Source organism: Symsagittifera roscoffensis, chromosome 5 (genome assembly GCF_963678635.1).
Source record: "Symsagittifera roscoffensis chromosome 5, txSymRosc1.1, whole genome shotgun sequence".
Taxonomy (NCBI): domain Eukaryota; kingdom Metazoa; phylum Xenacoelomorpha; order Acoela; family Convolutidae; genus Symsagittifera; species Symsagittifera roscoffensis.
The window spans coordinates 44379543-44393558 of NC_087066.1; the positions used below are offsets into that span (position 1 = coordinate 44379543).

Consider the following 14016-nt stretch of genomic DNA (forward strand, 5'->3'; position numbering starts at 1 on the left):
ATGGAATGTACATTGCTTCGGCTGTTTGATTTTTGAATTGAAATTTTAAGTTTGAAGTATATACTTTCCATCCATTGCGATGGTGTAAAAAAGTTTTTAATTCTACTGGAGATTCTCACTCAAGTTTATCTGATTATGGTTTTCAACCTCTTCGAATGAGTACTTCGTTTCTTTGTATAAATTGTAAATTTAAACTTTTGGCATTGTGTAAAATGCGTGTAATATATACACGTAGAAAATTGGGCAATGATTTAGATATTTGTATCAGAGTGTGGACCCCAGAAGTCTTGACTGGGAGCACAGAAGGTATCGTCTACTGTTGGAACTCAGATTCTACAATCCACATGTAAGTTCCTCGTGATTTATCAGAAATTGTTTGCCAGTATTAATTTATTTACTCTGGCGATAAGCTTTTTTCCCCTCAAGTAACTTTGCTCACAGAATGGTCAAGTTAGAATTGGTTTATGTATGTTCAATTCATTGTGTACCTGGCACAGTTGGTCTGGAGGTAACGAATGCGCCTGGGAGGGCAAAAGGTCCTGTGTTAGAATCTGTTAGAACTGGACCTTTTTTTCAAACGGTAAAAATTTCGTTTAAAAAAATGCCGGCTTCTTATTTGTCTCCAATATTTGTCGGCTTAATTGCCACATCGTAAGATTGTTTTTTTTTACTGTACTTATTTTACATTGTGGTTGCTTTTAGTGTTTAGTGTTTTGATTTACTTTTGCTGCTTGTAATTTTACTATTCTTTGCTTCGTACGTTGTCTTATATTTTTCTTCGCTTACAGGCATTCTGCCCAAATGATTTCGGCCTATTAAGAGTAATGAATGTAGTGAAGACTCTTATATAGATCCTGCTAATTTTTTTTTCTGGAAAAGTCTTATAATGCTCTAATAACTACAGATGCGCATTCATACATTTGATGCTTTTATGAATGCAGTTAGGTATATATGCTCTTTTTGATATCATTTGAAATTAATCTGCTGAAAATAACGTAAATAGCACTCTCCAAATACGAACGTGGAAATGGCGCGAAAAAACGTGAACGATTTCTAGTCTCGAAAGTGGAGTTTAATATTAAGATTCTCAGCGGAATAAAAACTTTACCTGTTGATCCAGTTTTCTCAAGTTGGGTTATTATTCTCAAAAAACTGCCATCATAAATTCTTCTGGAAGTTCAAAGGCTTAAAGGGCATTAACTTTTTTCTTTGAGATTCGAAAGTTGAGATTTTTTCAATAAAGCCAGTGTTTTTTCTATGTATACTTGCGTTCACTACTCTTTTCCAATCTTCGATTGGCTATGTTTTTTGATCGGCTTGCAGACCTATTTTTTAGTCTTTTCATGGAAAACAGAATCTTTATGTTCCCTTCTGAATTGCGCAAAATGCTAAATATAATAAGAATAGAAATTATAGTTCAAAGTTCATGACATCAATTTTATTTTCGGTTCTACTCGAATTTACACAAGTTTTGTCGGCCCCGTTGCCGGTCGATGAAATTTTTTTTAATTAAGCTCTGTTTATGGTGTTTTTGAACAAGTTTTCCGCAAATCAAACATCATTCCCGACAAAATATCGCATTTTACTTGTTGTTTTTACCCCTGCGATAAGCAAGGGCATTGGAATCAGGTACTAGACTTTTTCCATTAAACAACTTTGTTCACAGATGGTTAATTTTGCATGGTCATCAGTTTACCACTGCATGTTCAATTATTAGCATGGTTACTGTATTTGCTTTGTGTTTGAGTAAGTAGTTGCCTGTTATTATTTCTAATAAATTCGAAAATTTTTGGTAGATTTTTGGCACTGAGGTCGTCTGGCTTCAATTCTGCCGGCATATTTTCGTAATGTTTTTATTTTATTAATTTTTTGGGTTTTATAACGATTGAGCTGTAACGAGAAAGTTTTGAAAAAGTAAAATCACCCTCTTAAGCCATCCGTAATACAAATAGACAAATTATTCATAAAAAAGTGCAAATATTTGTTGAACAAATTTTCCGTGTTTTAGTTCGTTTATTATAATACTCAAGACGACTACGGCGTGTGGTTTGAAATAAGCAGGAACCTGTATTTTTTAAAACTAGAACTTTCTGCTTTTTTAGACAATCGTCCGCCTCTTTACTTTTTCGGCTTAGTTCCCGTTGCACAGACACTCTTTAAAGATTCCGCTTTCTTTTAGATTTCTGAAGGCAATTTAAAGGTCGATAAGATTCTGGCTCCAAATTTTTGAATGCTACAAATCAACAACACCAGTTCGTTTTCAAAAAAAAATAAAATAAATTTAATCATGAAAAAAAAATTTGCTTAATTTTTTTTTTATAATTGTCACTTTTTCAATTTTTACTACGCTCGAAGTCTTTCTTGCTAATTCTTCAGCGTAACGCCATTTTAATCCTATACTTGTTGTATCGCAAGTGGTGCGAAGTTCAGCTTCGCCTCTATGATTTTTTCTTCGGTTTTTGTACTCAGTGGCTATCCTTTTCTTTCCTGCTAGTACCTAATTCAAAATCTACCATCTATCTAGCGCATCTGGTGTTGAGTTAACAGGCCTGCTTGAGACGAGAAATGCACGTGGTTCAAATGCGGCTGGGACCTGTTTTTTTGCAAACTAAATTTTTTCAGCTTTTTCGGACTATAGTCTTTGTTTTTGTAGGCTTAGTTCCCGTGACCACGGATGCTTTTAACGTTCAACATTCTTTTAAACGTCTGAATACTATTTTTAAAGGCCCATAATATAAGAAATTGAGTTCAGAGTAAAGTCTCGGAGACAACTTGTCCTGTTAACATCTTGTCCCGCTAAATAATTGAATAATTTTCTCAAATTGCCTTTTCGTCAATTAATAGACACATTTCGAACGAGGCTGCATTTCAAATACCCTTTCTCTTCAATGTTTGTTTTCATGTTGGTTTCAAATTTACCAGTTCGGTTTTAATAGTTTCCGTTAGTTTTTTTCTTTATTTCTTTTTTTCTTTCGGCTAAGAATTTTTCCGATTTATACCTTATCCGCTTACTGAAATCATTTCGCATCGTTGGATGAGCGAGACAATTTTTCTATGCGCGTGAGTTACTTGAAAGGCTAATTAAATGTTAATTTTTTTTAATGAAAACGTTTCTTTGGCTCACCTGGTGTCTGCTCAAAAGTTGTCGGCTTAGTTTTTTGTTATAAGGAAGGCAAACTCCACCATCAAACAGCAATATTGTAGAGATCCTGAAAAAAGTGACTGACTTCTAGTTCGAAAGTGGTTATTATTTCTCAGATTTCCCAGCTGAATAAAAGCTCTAGATATTGGTCCAGTTTTCTCAAAAGTGTCCATCATAAATTGTTTCGGAAATTCGAAACTTTTTCAAAATAACAAGTCTGTATTTTTTGTTTCCTTGTTTTCGTTGGCTCTTTTCCAACTGTCTGTTGACTATGCCCATGTTGTTGTTGTTTACTCGTTCGTATTTAGGAGTCTATAAATACAGCCTTTTACATCTATGAGGACCCAATTTATACTGAATTTGAGGGTTTGCTAACGATTCTTCAGTTTAGTTCACTTGCAAGAGCAAGTAACTTGTTCTTGGGAACTAGACTGCTAACTTTTTCTGAACAACTTTTCTTACACTTTCTGCCGTCATCCGCAATTGTGACTTGCTCAAAGGCTGACATGATCATTTTCTTGAAATTGCAAATAAACTACTTTTTACATATTTGTTACTTTTGGGTAATAAGTAAGGTTTTCAAATGTAATCATTGAAAAACAGTTGATTTTTCCGGTTTTCGTCTTCATTTCTGTCGGCTGATTTTCAATGTTTTCATTTCAATTGTTGTTTTCTTGGAAGCTTTTCCAGAAGTTCCTTTTTTCAAAGCTTGGGTGTCTTAAGTTTTGATTCAAACCGTTTCACTATAATTGAAAGTTGCTCTGTAATTTGTATAAGGCATGAAATTTCTGTTGATGATAGTTTTTTCGACTTCCAAGATATTTTGCAACTTGATTTTTTGATTTTCATATCCACTTCTTGTTTGATGAAAACAAGTATAATGAAAAAGTACGGGATCGGTTTTTAAGTTTTTTTTTAATGATTTTTTTGAGAAGCTTTGGATAAGTTTTTCTCTTTTTCTAAAATTTAGTTTTTTTTTTCATAAACTACTCTGCCGCTTTTTGAAAAAATTCGAGAAAATTCGGTACCAATGTGAAGTCCGCCAACTCTATCGTGTGGCTGCATAATCGCCTAGTCTTTTTTTTACTTTAACTCATTTTCTACAGCCTGCGAAAGAAAATGAGGGGGGATTTTTGACAATTTTTTTTTTCATTTCTCGAAAGCTACCCTCCCAAATCTGAGGTTTTGGGTTCAGCGGATAGAACAGGTTGTGCGAAGCTCCACTGGTTGAGAGGCTACGCGCAACTCTTTCAGAAAAAATTATGACCCTCTGAGAAGTCAAATTTTTGATTTTTGACCGATTTTTCAACTTTCTGATTTTTCTCAGAAACTACCCTCGCAAATCTGAGATTCTAGTGTCAGTAGGTTGAACGGGTTGTGGGAGGCTCTCCTGCATAGCGAATACGCCCAATTTTTACGTACAAAAAATGCCTCGGAAAAGTTAATTTTTTGATTTTTGACTGTTTTTGGAAACTTTTTGTCTTCTCTCGAAAACTACCCTCCCAAATATGAGATTTTGCTTTTAATGGATAGAGCGGGCTGTGGGAAGTTCCCATGCTTAAACTGTTACGCCTATTTTTTTTTCACAACAAGCTATGATTCGCGAAACGTAAAATTTTTGATTATTTGGCCGTTTTTTGAAAGTTTGACTTTTCTCTGTTAGTGATCATCGTCCGAGACAGATGCATGAAATTTCTGTTGATAAAGTTTTTTCGACACTTAAGCTTGATTTTTTTTTGGAGAAATGACATGCTTTTTTCATATTCAATATCTTGGGATGCAAGTTTTTATTGCTTTAATATTTTATATGTGTACAGTATAATTCTCGGCTTATTGAGGTTCGTCTTAAGTTTTATCGCTTTAGTGGCCGCGCGGTCATAAGTTTTCAAATAAATTTGTCGATCTATTTTTGTCTGCTTAAGTTTTTTCGGCTTAATTGCCACATCTGAGATTCGTTATTTTTGCTGTTAAGTTTTTCTTCATAGTTGTTTTTAGTGTTTTAGACTTTTTATAAAAAAAATCGGCCGATTCGAAGTTTTTGATTTTACCTTTGTAAAATTTCATTTTTTCCATTTTTGACTTTTTTTGGCTCAATTGACTTCTGATTTTTGTATATCGACCTAATGGCCTATTACTGCGGCGTTTGATGATTAAAAGAAAATTCTATAAGTGTGTTCTGAGGGGAAGGAAGACTTAAAAAAATAAATTTTTCGGTGTAGAGTTTTTTTTGTGCATGAAGAGTTGCTGTTCTGGTGTTTTCGGTTCTGACACCGCTTGTTAAGTTTTTGTTTTGGTGTTCTTTCTGCATTCTATTGTCCTAGTTTTTTTTCTCGAAATTATCTTCGTTCAATTTGAAAGGTCTAGTTGTATGTATAGTAATAAAATGGCGATATTTGTTTGCTGATAGTTTTTTGGCTTTATGATTGTCAATTGAGCTCTTGGTTCAGTTTTTGAGTTGTATGCCACCGAGTATTTAGGACATTTTTGGCGTTCGTGGATACTATTTGGGCAGTACATGGTTTTTTCCAATAAGTTTTTGTCGAACAAATTCGCTTTATTCTAAGCTGGTATGCTGTCGGCTTATTTGCGTACTATTTTGTTTTCTGCAATTTTCTGATATTATTTATTTGATCGAGAAGATTTTCTTGGAACTCATTCATAAATTAAACAAGGAACTTGAGATTTGTGATTTTTTTGTTCTAGTTCTTCAACAATAACAACGTCCTCTTTGACAAGTTCTTGAGTCTCTTGCTGTTTTAATCATATTTTTGTTGAATTGCAAGTGGTCCGAAGTGTGCAAAACTTTGCCTCTGTGTGCAATGTTTTAATTGCATCGGTTAACAATTGATCTTGCGCATTTTCAAGGGCGGTTTTTATGTTAAGTTTTTGCTTGTTCCACTGGTGATGGGTCGTGAAATTTTTCACCTCAAAAAAGTTTATAGCTTGAATATTTTTTGTCTTCAATTTCGTTTTCGGCTCAACGAGGGTCGACTCAAGTTTTTCTCTCTAGTTGCTGCTCGGTTAGCTTGATGTTTTGAAAAAAAACACTTCATTTTTTCTATTCAGTTATTTTAATGCTATATTTTAATTGTATCAACGAAGTTTTTAAATGCTTTTGCGTGTTTTGGGAGATATGGGTGGTAAAAATTCAACTTGAAGAAAGTTTGTCTTGGAGGTTTTTATGTCTGTAGTTTTGTTTTTGGCTAAACGAGTGTCGACCCAAGTTTTTTTTTGACCTAGTTGCCGCTGAGTCATTGATAGAAGTTATTTTTTCAGCCTAATTTTTTTTTGGAAAAATTGACTTCCTTCTTTTCCTTATTTTGTAATGAAATGTTTTGCTTATATGGCAAGTGTTGCGAAGCTTCGCTTCTCATCTTTGTAAGATTCTGACAACCGCTAAAAAGTTTTGTTCCAGACTTAGCATGATTGAATTGCCAGGCAATAAACAGATATTATTTAGGTAGTGTGCATGCAAGAAGTCAAGCAACAACACTTGAGTGATGAACTTAGCGAAGTGTTTGCATCTATGGGCTATGGAATGGTGTATCAGTCCAGAACAGGAGACAAACAAGACGGCTGTCTCATAATGTACAAGAAACAGTGCTTCAAATTGGTTACTGAACGCAAGGTCAAATTCTACAGGAAAGGTTGATATCTTGTTTTTTTTTCTGATTTTTTTCTCTTGGAAGCTAAACTTGTTCAACCTTAAAATACACTACCCTTTTGCTTACAAACAAGAATTGAGAGAAATAAGGGTTTTGATGACGATGACGAAGTATACGGATGAATGAAAGCGAAACATATTGACTGTTCACGTGGTGATGGTAATTAATGGTAATCCCGTGCGAACACCACGAATGGTTCCAGTTGACCTGGTACTATTGTAATTTTAATAGATTTGTTCTCGTTTTGTGTTTGTATTGTTGTTTAAACTGTCAAATTTTCCTTAATTGACAGTTAGTTGATTTGATTCATAGTTTTTTTTTTTTTAGCTATTCGGAACTTTTTTCGTGACGTCAAATAGGTGGCTATACGTCAAACCTCGCTTAAGTGACATCCATGCTTAAATTTTGAAGCTAATAACTAAATATTGGATTGACAGAGATAATCATTTGTTGCCCAGGATACATCAATTATTTCCTTGTTTGTTAAATTTTTATTTCCCTAGTTGGATTTGACGAATTCGACCAAGCTACGCGACTCACTTAATTTCGAGTTGCGTATTTTATTAGACTCGGGTGGGTGGAGTAAGTTATCGTGTTTTTCGCTTTCAAGAGTTAGATTTCTTGATATCAACGGATTATGAATATTGGCCCTGAATGTGCGAATATCAGTGTTTGCTTTAAATAGCAATTAAATTAATGTCTTGTTTCCCGCTCTGAAAAATGATTATTAAGTGCATTTGCTGGTGGCGTCATAAGCTTGATTGCTACTTATTTCTCGTCTAATAGCTATGTAACTCACGTGGGAGTTACTACCTACCCATAGTTGTTATTGCTTTCCTATTTACGGGTTTTGTTTAATGAGAATTCAGAGGCCCTTAGTTCATCAAATTGATCACTATTTTCTGAGAGAAAGAAGCAATCTTAGTCGATCAGCGGAAAAATCTTGATACCATTTTAGCTTTTATCATTCGTCTGCCGATTTTCTATAACCTTTTTTTGTGCTCTAATGTGTTAGCTTAGATTATAAAATGGTGGATATATTTCTTGTGTTCGCTACATTGTTTTTTTGGTTAGGCATTCTTTACTGTCTAAGAGTACTCTATTCGAAGACCTCCATCGATGACGACGATGATATGGAACACTGGGAACGAGTCAGACTTTTAAAACTTCGACCAGAAACTGAAGTCTAACATGATTCTGATTCTTAATTAATTTTCCATAATTACTGTTGCATTACATTAGTTGAAATGGCATAGAAAACCTTTGGAGCTGAAATTGGATTATAAAACTGCTCTAAAGCCCTGGGTTGTGGCCACGAAGAACAGAACCAACCAATAGACATAGGCTTGTTATATATACTCGTTACACTGTTTTTCTCTTGGATGACCAGATCTGCAATTAATTTCATGCTCCAGGAGTCGCTACCCTGGACAGGGACAACGTGGGATTGATTGTGGTGCTGTCCCCGGTGACCAGGCCAGAACTGAAAGTCTGCATCGCCACCACGCACCTCCTCTTCAACCCCAAAAGAGGAGACATCAAACTGGCTCAGCTCGCTCTTCTGCTGGCCGAAATCAACAGTGTAAACATTTCTATGTACCTTTCAAACCCTTCCATTGAAATCATTACCACGACTGTTGTGTTAATTGTTTGCGTATCTCTTCGCGCTAAGTAGGAGTAGTCCAATGGGTAGCCCTACACTAATTGTGAACATAAGGGCGAATTCCAGGTCAGCGCAAGAGATATGGGAATACTTTTCTTAACCAAAAAGTAAGGTTTATCAGTTTGACTTTCTACTTCCAGTTTTCAAAAATACTGATTCCGCTGATAGTTTTGATATATTATGTTTCCAATGTCGATCGAATGAAAATATCGTTCTTAAACAGAATGGTTTGCATTCCCACTCAAAAACTAACAGATAGATTTGACTAAACTACAAGTTTGCTTAGTTTAATCGTTCCTCTAGCTAGTGTTTTTTTTGTTCAGTGTGTGGGAAAGAATAACAGCAGTACACCCTGTATTCTATGTGGGGATTTCAACAGTGCCCCCTTCTCCCCCCTCTACAACTTCATCACTCAGGGTGCACTAGACTACACCAAGTTCACCGGCCCACAAATATCAGCACAAGAGAGACACTCCTCCTCCTACGCTAGTCTGATCAAATCTCCTCTTGTTCCAAGTGTAGTCGGCCTGCAGGATGATTGTCAATATGGTACGCAAGAATGTCGAATTTAGTAGACAGAATCGGACGAGAAATGATTTAAGCGATCAAGATCAGATTAAATCCCGGAATTAAGTCTTAAGTAAAATTAAATTTTTGTGATATTTTAAAGCGCTGTAAATAAAATCATACAGCTTACACTTGCGAGAGCAAGTGTCTTACACTTGCGAATGACTTACACTTGCGAGAGCAAGTGTCTTGTCATTCGGAACTATACTTTTTAGTTCATACTTTAAGTTCATTCTAACTATACTTACTCATCTGTAAGAAACTTGCTGTTTCCAACACGTGAGCGTGCGTGCTGATATAAAAAAATCTTAGAGTAGCTTGATATGACGAAATTGTAATTTACATTCTAAAAATTGATTCGAATTAATGTATTTTGAGTGTTTTTTGGATTTTTGGTTTTCGTTGTAGTTTTTGTCAGCCCATTTTATCTTTTTTGTGTTAAATTTTTGCGTTTTGTAAGCAATTGAAATTGCTTTATTATTGAACCTGAACGAAGTAACAAAGTGCTAGCTCCTCCCATTTTTGATCTAGAGGTAACAGTGTTTCCTTTGTACCCTAAGGTTTGATTTTCGAGTGCCGGCTGGATCTTGTTTTTTTAAATATTTTGTTTCACGGAAAATTGAGGCTTCGACTTAAATTTTTTTTCAGATAGAAACAATTACTATTATTCACAGTCGTCTTATTATTTGGTCAATAAAGCAACTGTTTTAAGATTCTGAATAAGACTTTGTTTTTTTTGTAACAGATTTAGCTTTTGTTTTATGAGCTTAGTTAACTTCTTTTTGTTTCAAAGGAAAATTTTACCTTCAAAGGAGATTTTTGTAAAAATTGCAGGATCGTTGTGGCGCTGAAATGTCAAGTTTTAAAGCGTAGTTGGTCAATTTTTTGTGACAACAATTTTTATGGTATGTTTGTTTTTGACTGAGTGCGCGTTTTCTCAAATTTTGTCAGCCGAGCGGCTCCTCTGTAAAAGCTTGTTTAATGCTGGTGGCTGTTTTTTTGCATATCTCGAGGTCGCATGTTCGAATCCGAATTAAAGCAAAAGTTTTAATAATTTGAAGGCGCATTTCGGCTTGTTCCTTTTTCACTTTTTAGAGCTGCTTTTTGTCGTTCTCTCGCGTGTTTTTGCAAATGACAGCTTCGCCTGTGTTAGAATTTAAAAAAATATAATAAGTTTTTTTGATGGGGTGAATTCTATAATTTGACTTTTGCAACTAGTTAATGATGTTATGTGATTTTTTAACACATGCGAGCGAGAGTAGTGTTATATAATAACAATCTTTATTTTTCTATCCCAACTCGCCTTAAATAGTGCTCAATTTGGTGGATTTTTTGCTGCATAGCTATGGCCATTTTATAGCATCTGTTCAATATTCTTCGATAGCCTGTTTTTTATTTCACGCACACATTGCTGAGATGTCCGGACGTTAGAATCGTAATCCTCTGGTTGTTTCAATTACGGCCGATAGATTTTTTTTTGCTGAAGTTCCGTTTTAGTTTTGTTTCAATTCGCGTTTCAATTTCAATTCGTTATGTTGAAATTCCCATCACCCCCCCCCCCCCCTCAAAATTATCACACCCTTCTTTAGGGTTCGACAGCTAAAAGTGGCTGTCGTAAAATTGAACCAAAGGTAACAAGGATGCAAGAGATTGGTCGTCCACCCTCACACCTTGGCAAGCTACTCGCTGAAGGGTTGCTGCTCATATTTTATTGGGACGATAAATAAGAAAAAAAAAATTTTAATATTTTTTTAATTCTTTTTGCTTGCAGCAGCTGACAACGAGGAGTGCAGTGCGGTGACTCCTATGGGTTCCATTCTGATGCACAGACTGGGCCTGGTTAGTGTCTACAGTCACACCTCCCTCCGCTATCCCCAAGTGGCAGAAGTGACGTCATTCCACGACAGGAGTGAGGAGACACTGGACTATCTTTTCTACACCAGCAGACACTCCAGTGAGTTGAAAAGAGTAATAAAGCTAAAGTTATTGAATCTGAATCGCATCCTATTTTCAATTTCTTCTTTAATCTAGAAGATGTTTTTGCTTTTGCATATTACAAGGGTGTTGCAGCAGGGCAATAGATTTTCCCTTGTGAATAAATTTGTTCAGAGAATGGCCATACTAATCAATAATGGCAAGTTTTCACCTAGGTGTGTAACGTAAACTGAAGTTCTAATTTTGGGCGCTTGGATGGCCAAGAGGCTGGGTGGCGACTTGGTCCTTCTTAATTGACCGGTCCCTTTAAGTCATTATTTGTCTTTTTTTGAGGGGGTCCCTCTTTAAGAACTCAATTTCTTTTCTGATTAATTTTTCGAAAATGACTTAAAAAGTGTTAACAAAGCCATTCATCGAAACAAATTTGGTGACCTAAATTTTTTCCCCTGAAATATGGTCATTTTAGTTATAATCGGAGCTCAATAATTGGAAATAATGACTGTCCTACAAACTGTCTTCAAGTAAACCTAGTCTTTGAAATTGTCTGATGTTTTAATTGTAGCTATAATAAATATTTCTTTGTTCCAACCAAACTATCCAATTATCCCGTTTAACCTATTCACTACTCTGAGGTCCCTTTTTTCTTTAAAAATTTGGTCACTCTGCCTAGAGCTAACGTATCTGGCTTGTCTGAAGCAGATATTTGGTTTGATTCCGGCTGAGCCCTTTTTTGCCTTCTACACACGTGTTTTTCAGATTCTTTTTATCATTTGTCGGCTTCTTGTTATTCGCCTGAAACCTTGTGGGCTTAATTTTTGGTTTTCAAATTGTGGCTTAAGTAAGATTAAGGTTATCTCATGGTTTGAATATTTTGTTCTTTACGACAGAAATTTGATGTTAATTTTTTGCTGTGGTTTTTCGGCTCAATGGTTATCAACCGACGCTCTGTAGCATTGAAAATGTCTCAACTAAATAGTTTCCAGGACTTCAAAATTAAACATTACTTCGAGTGAACTGTGAATGAATGTGCTCGTTTGATCTCAATTGAAATTAAATAAGGATCCGACTCCAAAAGTAAAGCAGATAAGGTGAAAAAAAGTGAGTTCGTTCGGGTTCGTTTCAAAAATGGATTTTATTTTTATCCTTCTAGAAAAGAGAAGAATTTACCCATTGATGAAGTTCTGTTCGAATTGAGTTAGATATATCACAAAGTGGCAATCGTAAAAAATTTCATGAGGCTAACAACTTTAAGCCGATGTTTTTGATATTTCTATGTAATAATGACATAAAAATCAGTCATTTTTATGTAAATTACAAAAAAAGAACCAAACTAAAATCAGTCATTTTTTGTTCCTTAATTTATTGTACACTTTTGAAAGTCTGTTGGCTAGATTTTGAGTAGGGAATGGGCGTCAGCTTACTTTCTCAAATGTACTCTTTAAAGGCACGAGATATTTATTTAAAGGCACAAGAAGCTCAAATGGGAAAATTCAGCAGTTTGATGTGATGTAAATTTTCAGTGAAAATGGAGTTTGCTGGTTTAGGTTCATGAACGTAGTGAAGACTCTTGTGAAGGTCTTGATGATTTTTTTGTTTTTTTTTAAATCTCAGGAAAAGTCTTAAAATGCTCTATAACTACAGATGTGCATTCATACATATTCATGCACTTAGGTATATACGCAACCTTTTGAGTTCAATTGAAATTCATCTGCTGAAAGTGACGTAAATAGCACTCTCCAAATACGAACGTGGAAATGGCGCAAAAAACGTGAACAATTTCTTGTTTCAATAGTGGAATTTGATTTTTAGATTTCCAGCGGAATAAAAACTTAACCCATTGATCCAGTTTTCTCAAGTTGGGTTAATTTTATTAATAAAGCCCCAGTCATAATTTCTCTAGAAATTCAAAGAGCTTTAAGGGCATCAATTTTTTTCTTTGAAGTTCGAAAGTTCAAACAAAGTCTGTGTTTTTCTGTTTACTTGCATTCATTACTCTTTTTCAACTGTCTGTTGGCTATGTTTAAGAGTAATCGTGTTATTTTGTACATTCTTCTACTCGAATTTTAAGTTTTTTCTATTGAAAAGGTTTCGGCTATCGCAAGTTAATATTAACGTTGTATCGCAATGAACGAAGTGAAGACACTCATTTATGTCAGTATTTCTCAAGTTCTATTGAAAGTCAATTGCTAAAAGCAAGAAAATTTCAACTTTTGAGTTACAGGGGATAAGAGCTTTTAGTCATTTTTTTGGTCTCTCTGAGTGCATTGACACTTTCCAACTGTCTGTTGGCTAAAAGTGAAAAGTTGTTTTTAGCGATGAAAGGAGCCGTGGCGCTTACTCCGCTATGCAGACTGGGTCTTCTCACAGGGAACCAACTGAAGTCCAGAGGGGGATTGCCAAACAAACTTCAGCCGTCAGACCATTTGCCTCTCATGTGTTCATTTCTGCTGTCCAAAAATGAATGAGACATAGCTGCTTGCTGAATTAATGGAAAATTTTTGCGATTTTAAAATATACTTATCTCATAGTTCAATTCAAATTAACTTAAGTTTAAATTTGGCGTTCATTTGAAGAGAAAAATATTTTCATACTAGCACCAGTTTTCAACTAAGTGATAACAGATGATCATGGCATATTCTAATACCATTCCATTGAAATTAATATCACGATTTTATAGAGCTATTTAATTACGCGAATGACGTGATATGATGCTCTTTTGTAAACTACTAATTTCTGTGAAATTCTACCGCCTCATCAAAAGTGGGCGGCGCTTTTTTGCATATTTGTCAAAAGTTGATTTCTCACAAATAGCCTGTAGTCAGATTTTGATGTAGTTGACCGTCTCAGCTTCGTAGACGAGCCTAAATGTTGTTTATACTACAGCCAAAAGCCAAATTTCATTAAGATTTTCCTGTGAAAATTTATCTATCAAAGTTACTGAATCACTTTTTAGCTGTTTCAATGAACGTAGTTAAGACTTTTGTGTAGGTCTTTTTGATTAAGAGCTATGAACTTAGTGATTACTCTTGGATAGGTCTTGGTGA

General features: G+C 35.1%; 2 protein-coding genes across 3 annotated transcripts in view; one reads left to right on the forward strand and one right to left on the reverse strand.

Annotated features, from left to right (window-relative positions):
• Positions 1–13563, forward strand: part of LOC134846062 (protein angel homolog 2-like) — a 513790-nt gene extending 500227 nt beyond the window's left edge. For both annotated transcript variants that reach the window (XM_063863249.1, XM_063863248.1), the window contains exons 4-9: positions 256–346; positions 6603–6789; positions 8223–8389; positions 8794–9019; positions 10809–10991; positions 13286–13563. In XM_063863249.1, coding sequence (XP_063719319.1) covers positions 256–346; positions 6603–6789; positions 8223–8389; positions 8794–9019; positions 10809–10991; positions 13286–13437 — 1006 coding nt within the window. In that variant the 3' untranslated portion in view covers positions 13438–13563. The remainder of the gene's footprint in view (positions 1–255; positions 347–6602; positions 6790–8222; positions 8390–8793; positions 9020–10808; positions 10992–13285) is intronic.
• The window catches only part of LOC134846061 (CCR4-NOT transcription complex subunit 2-like), a 421605-nt gene that overhangs the window by 45263 nt on the left and 362326 nt on the right, over positions 1–14016 (reverse strand). The window lies entirely within an intron of this gene.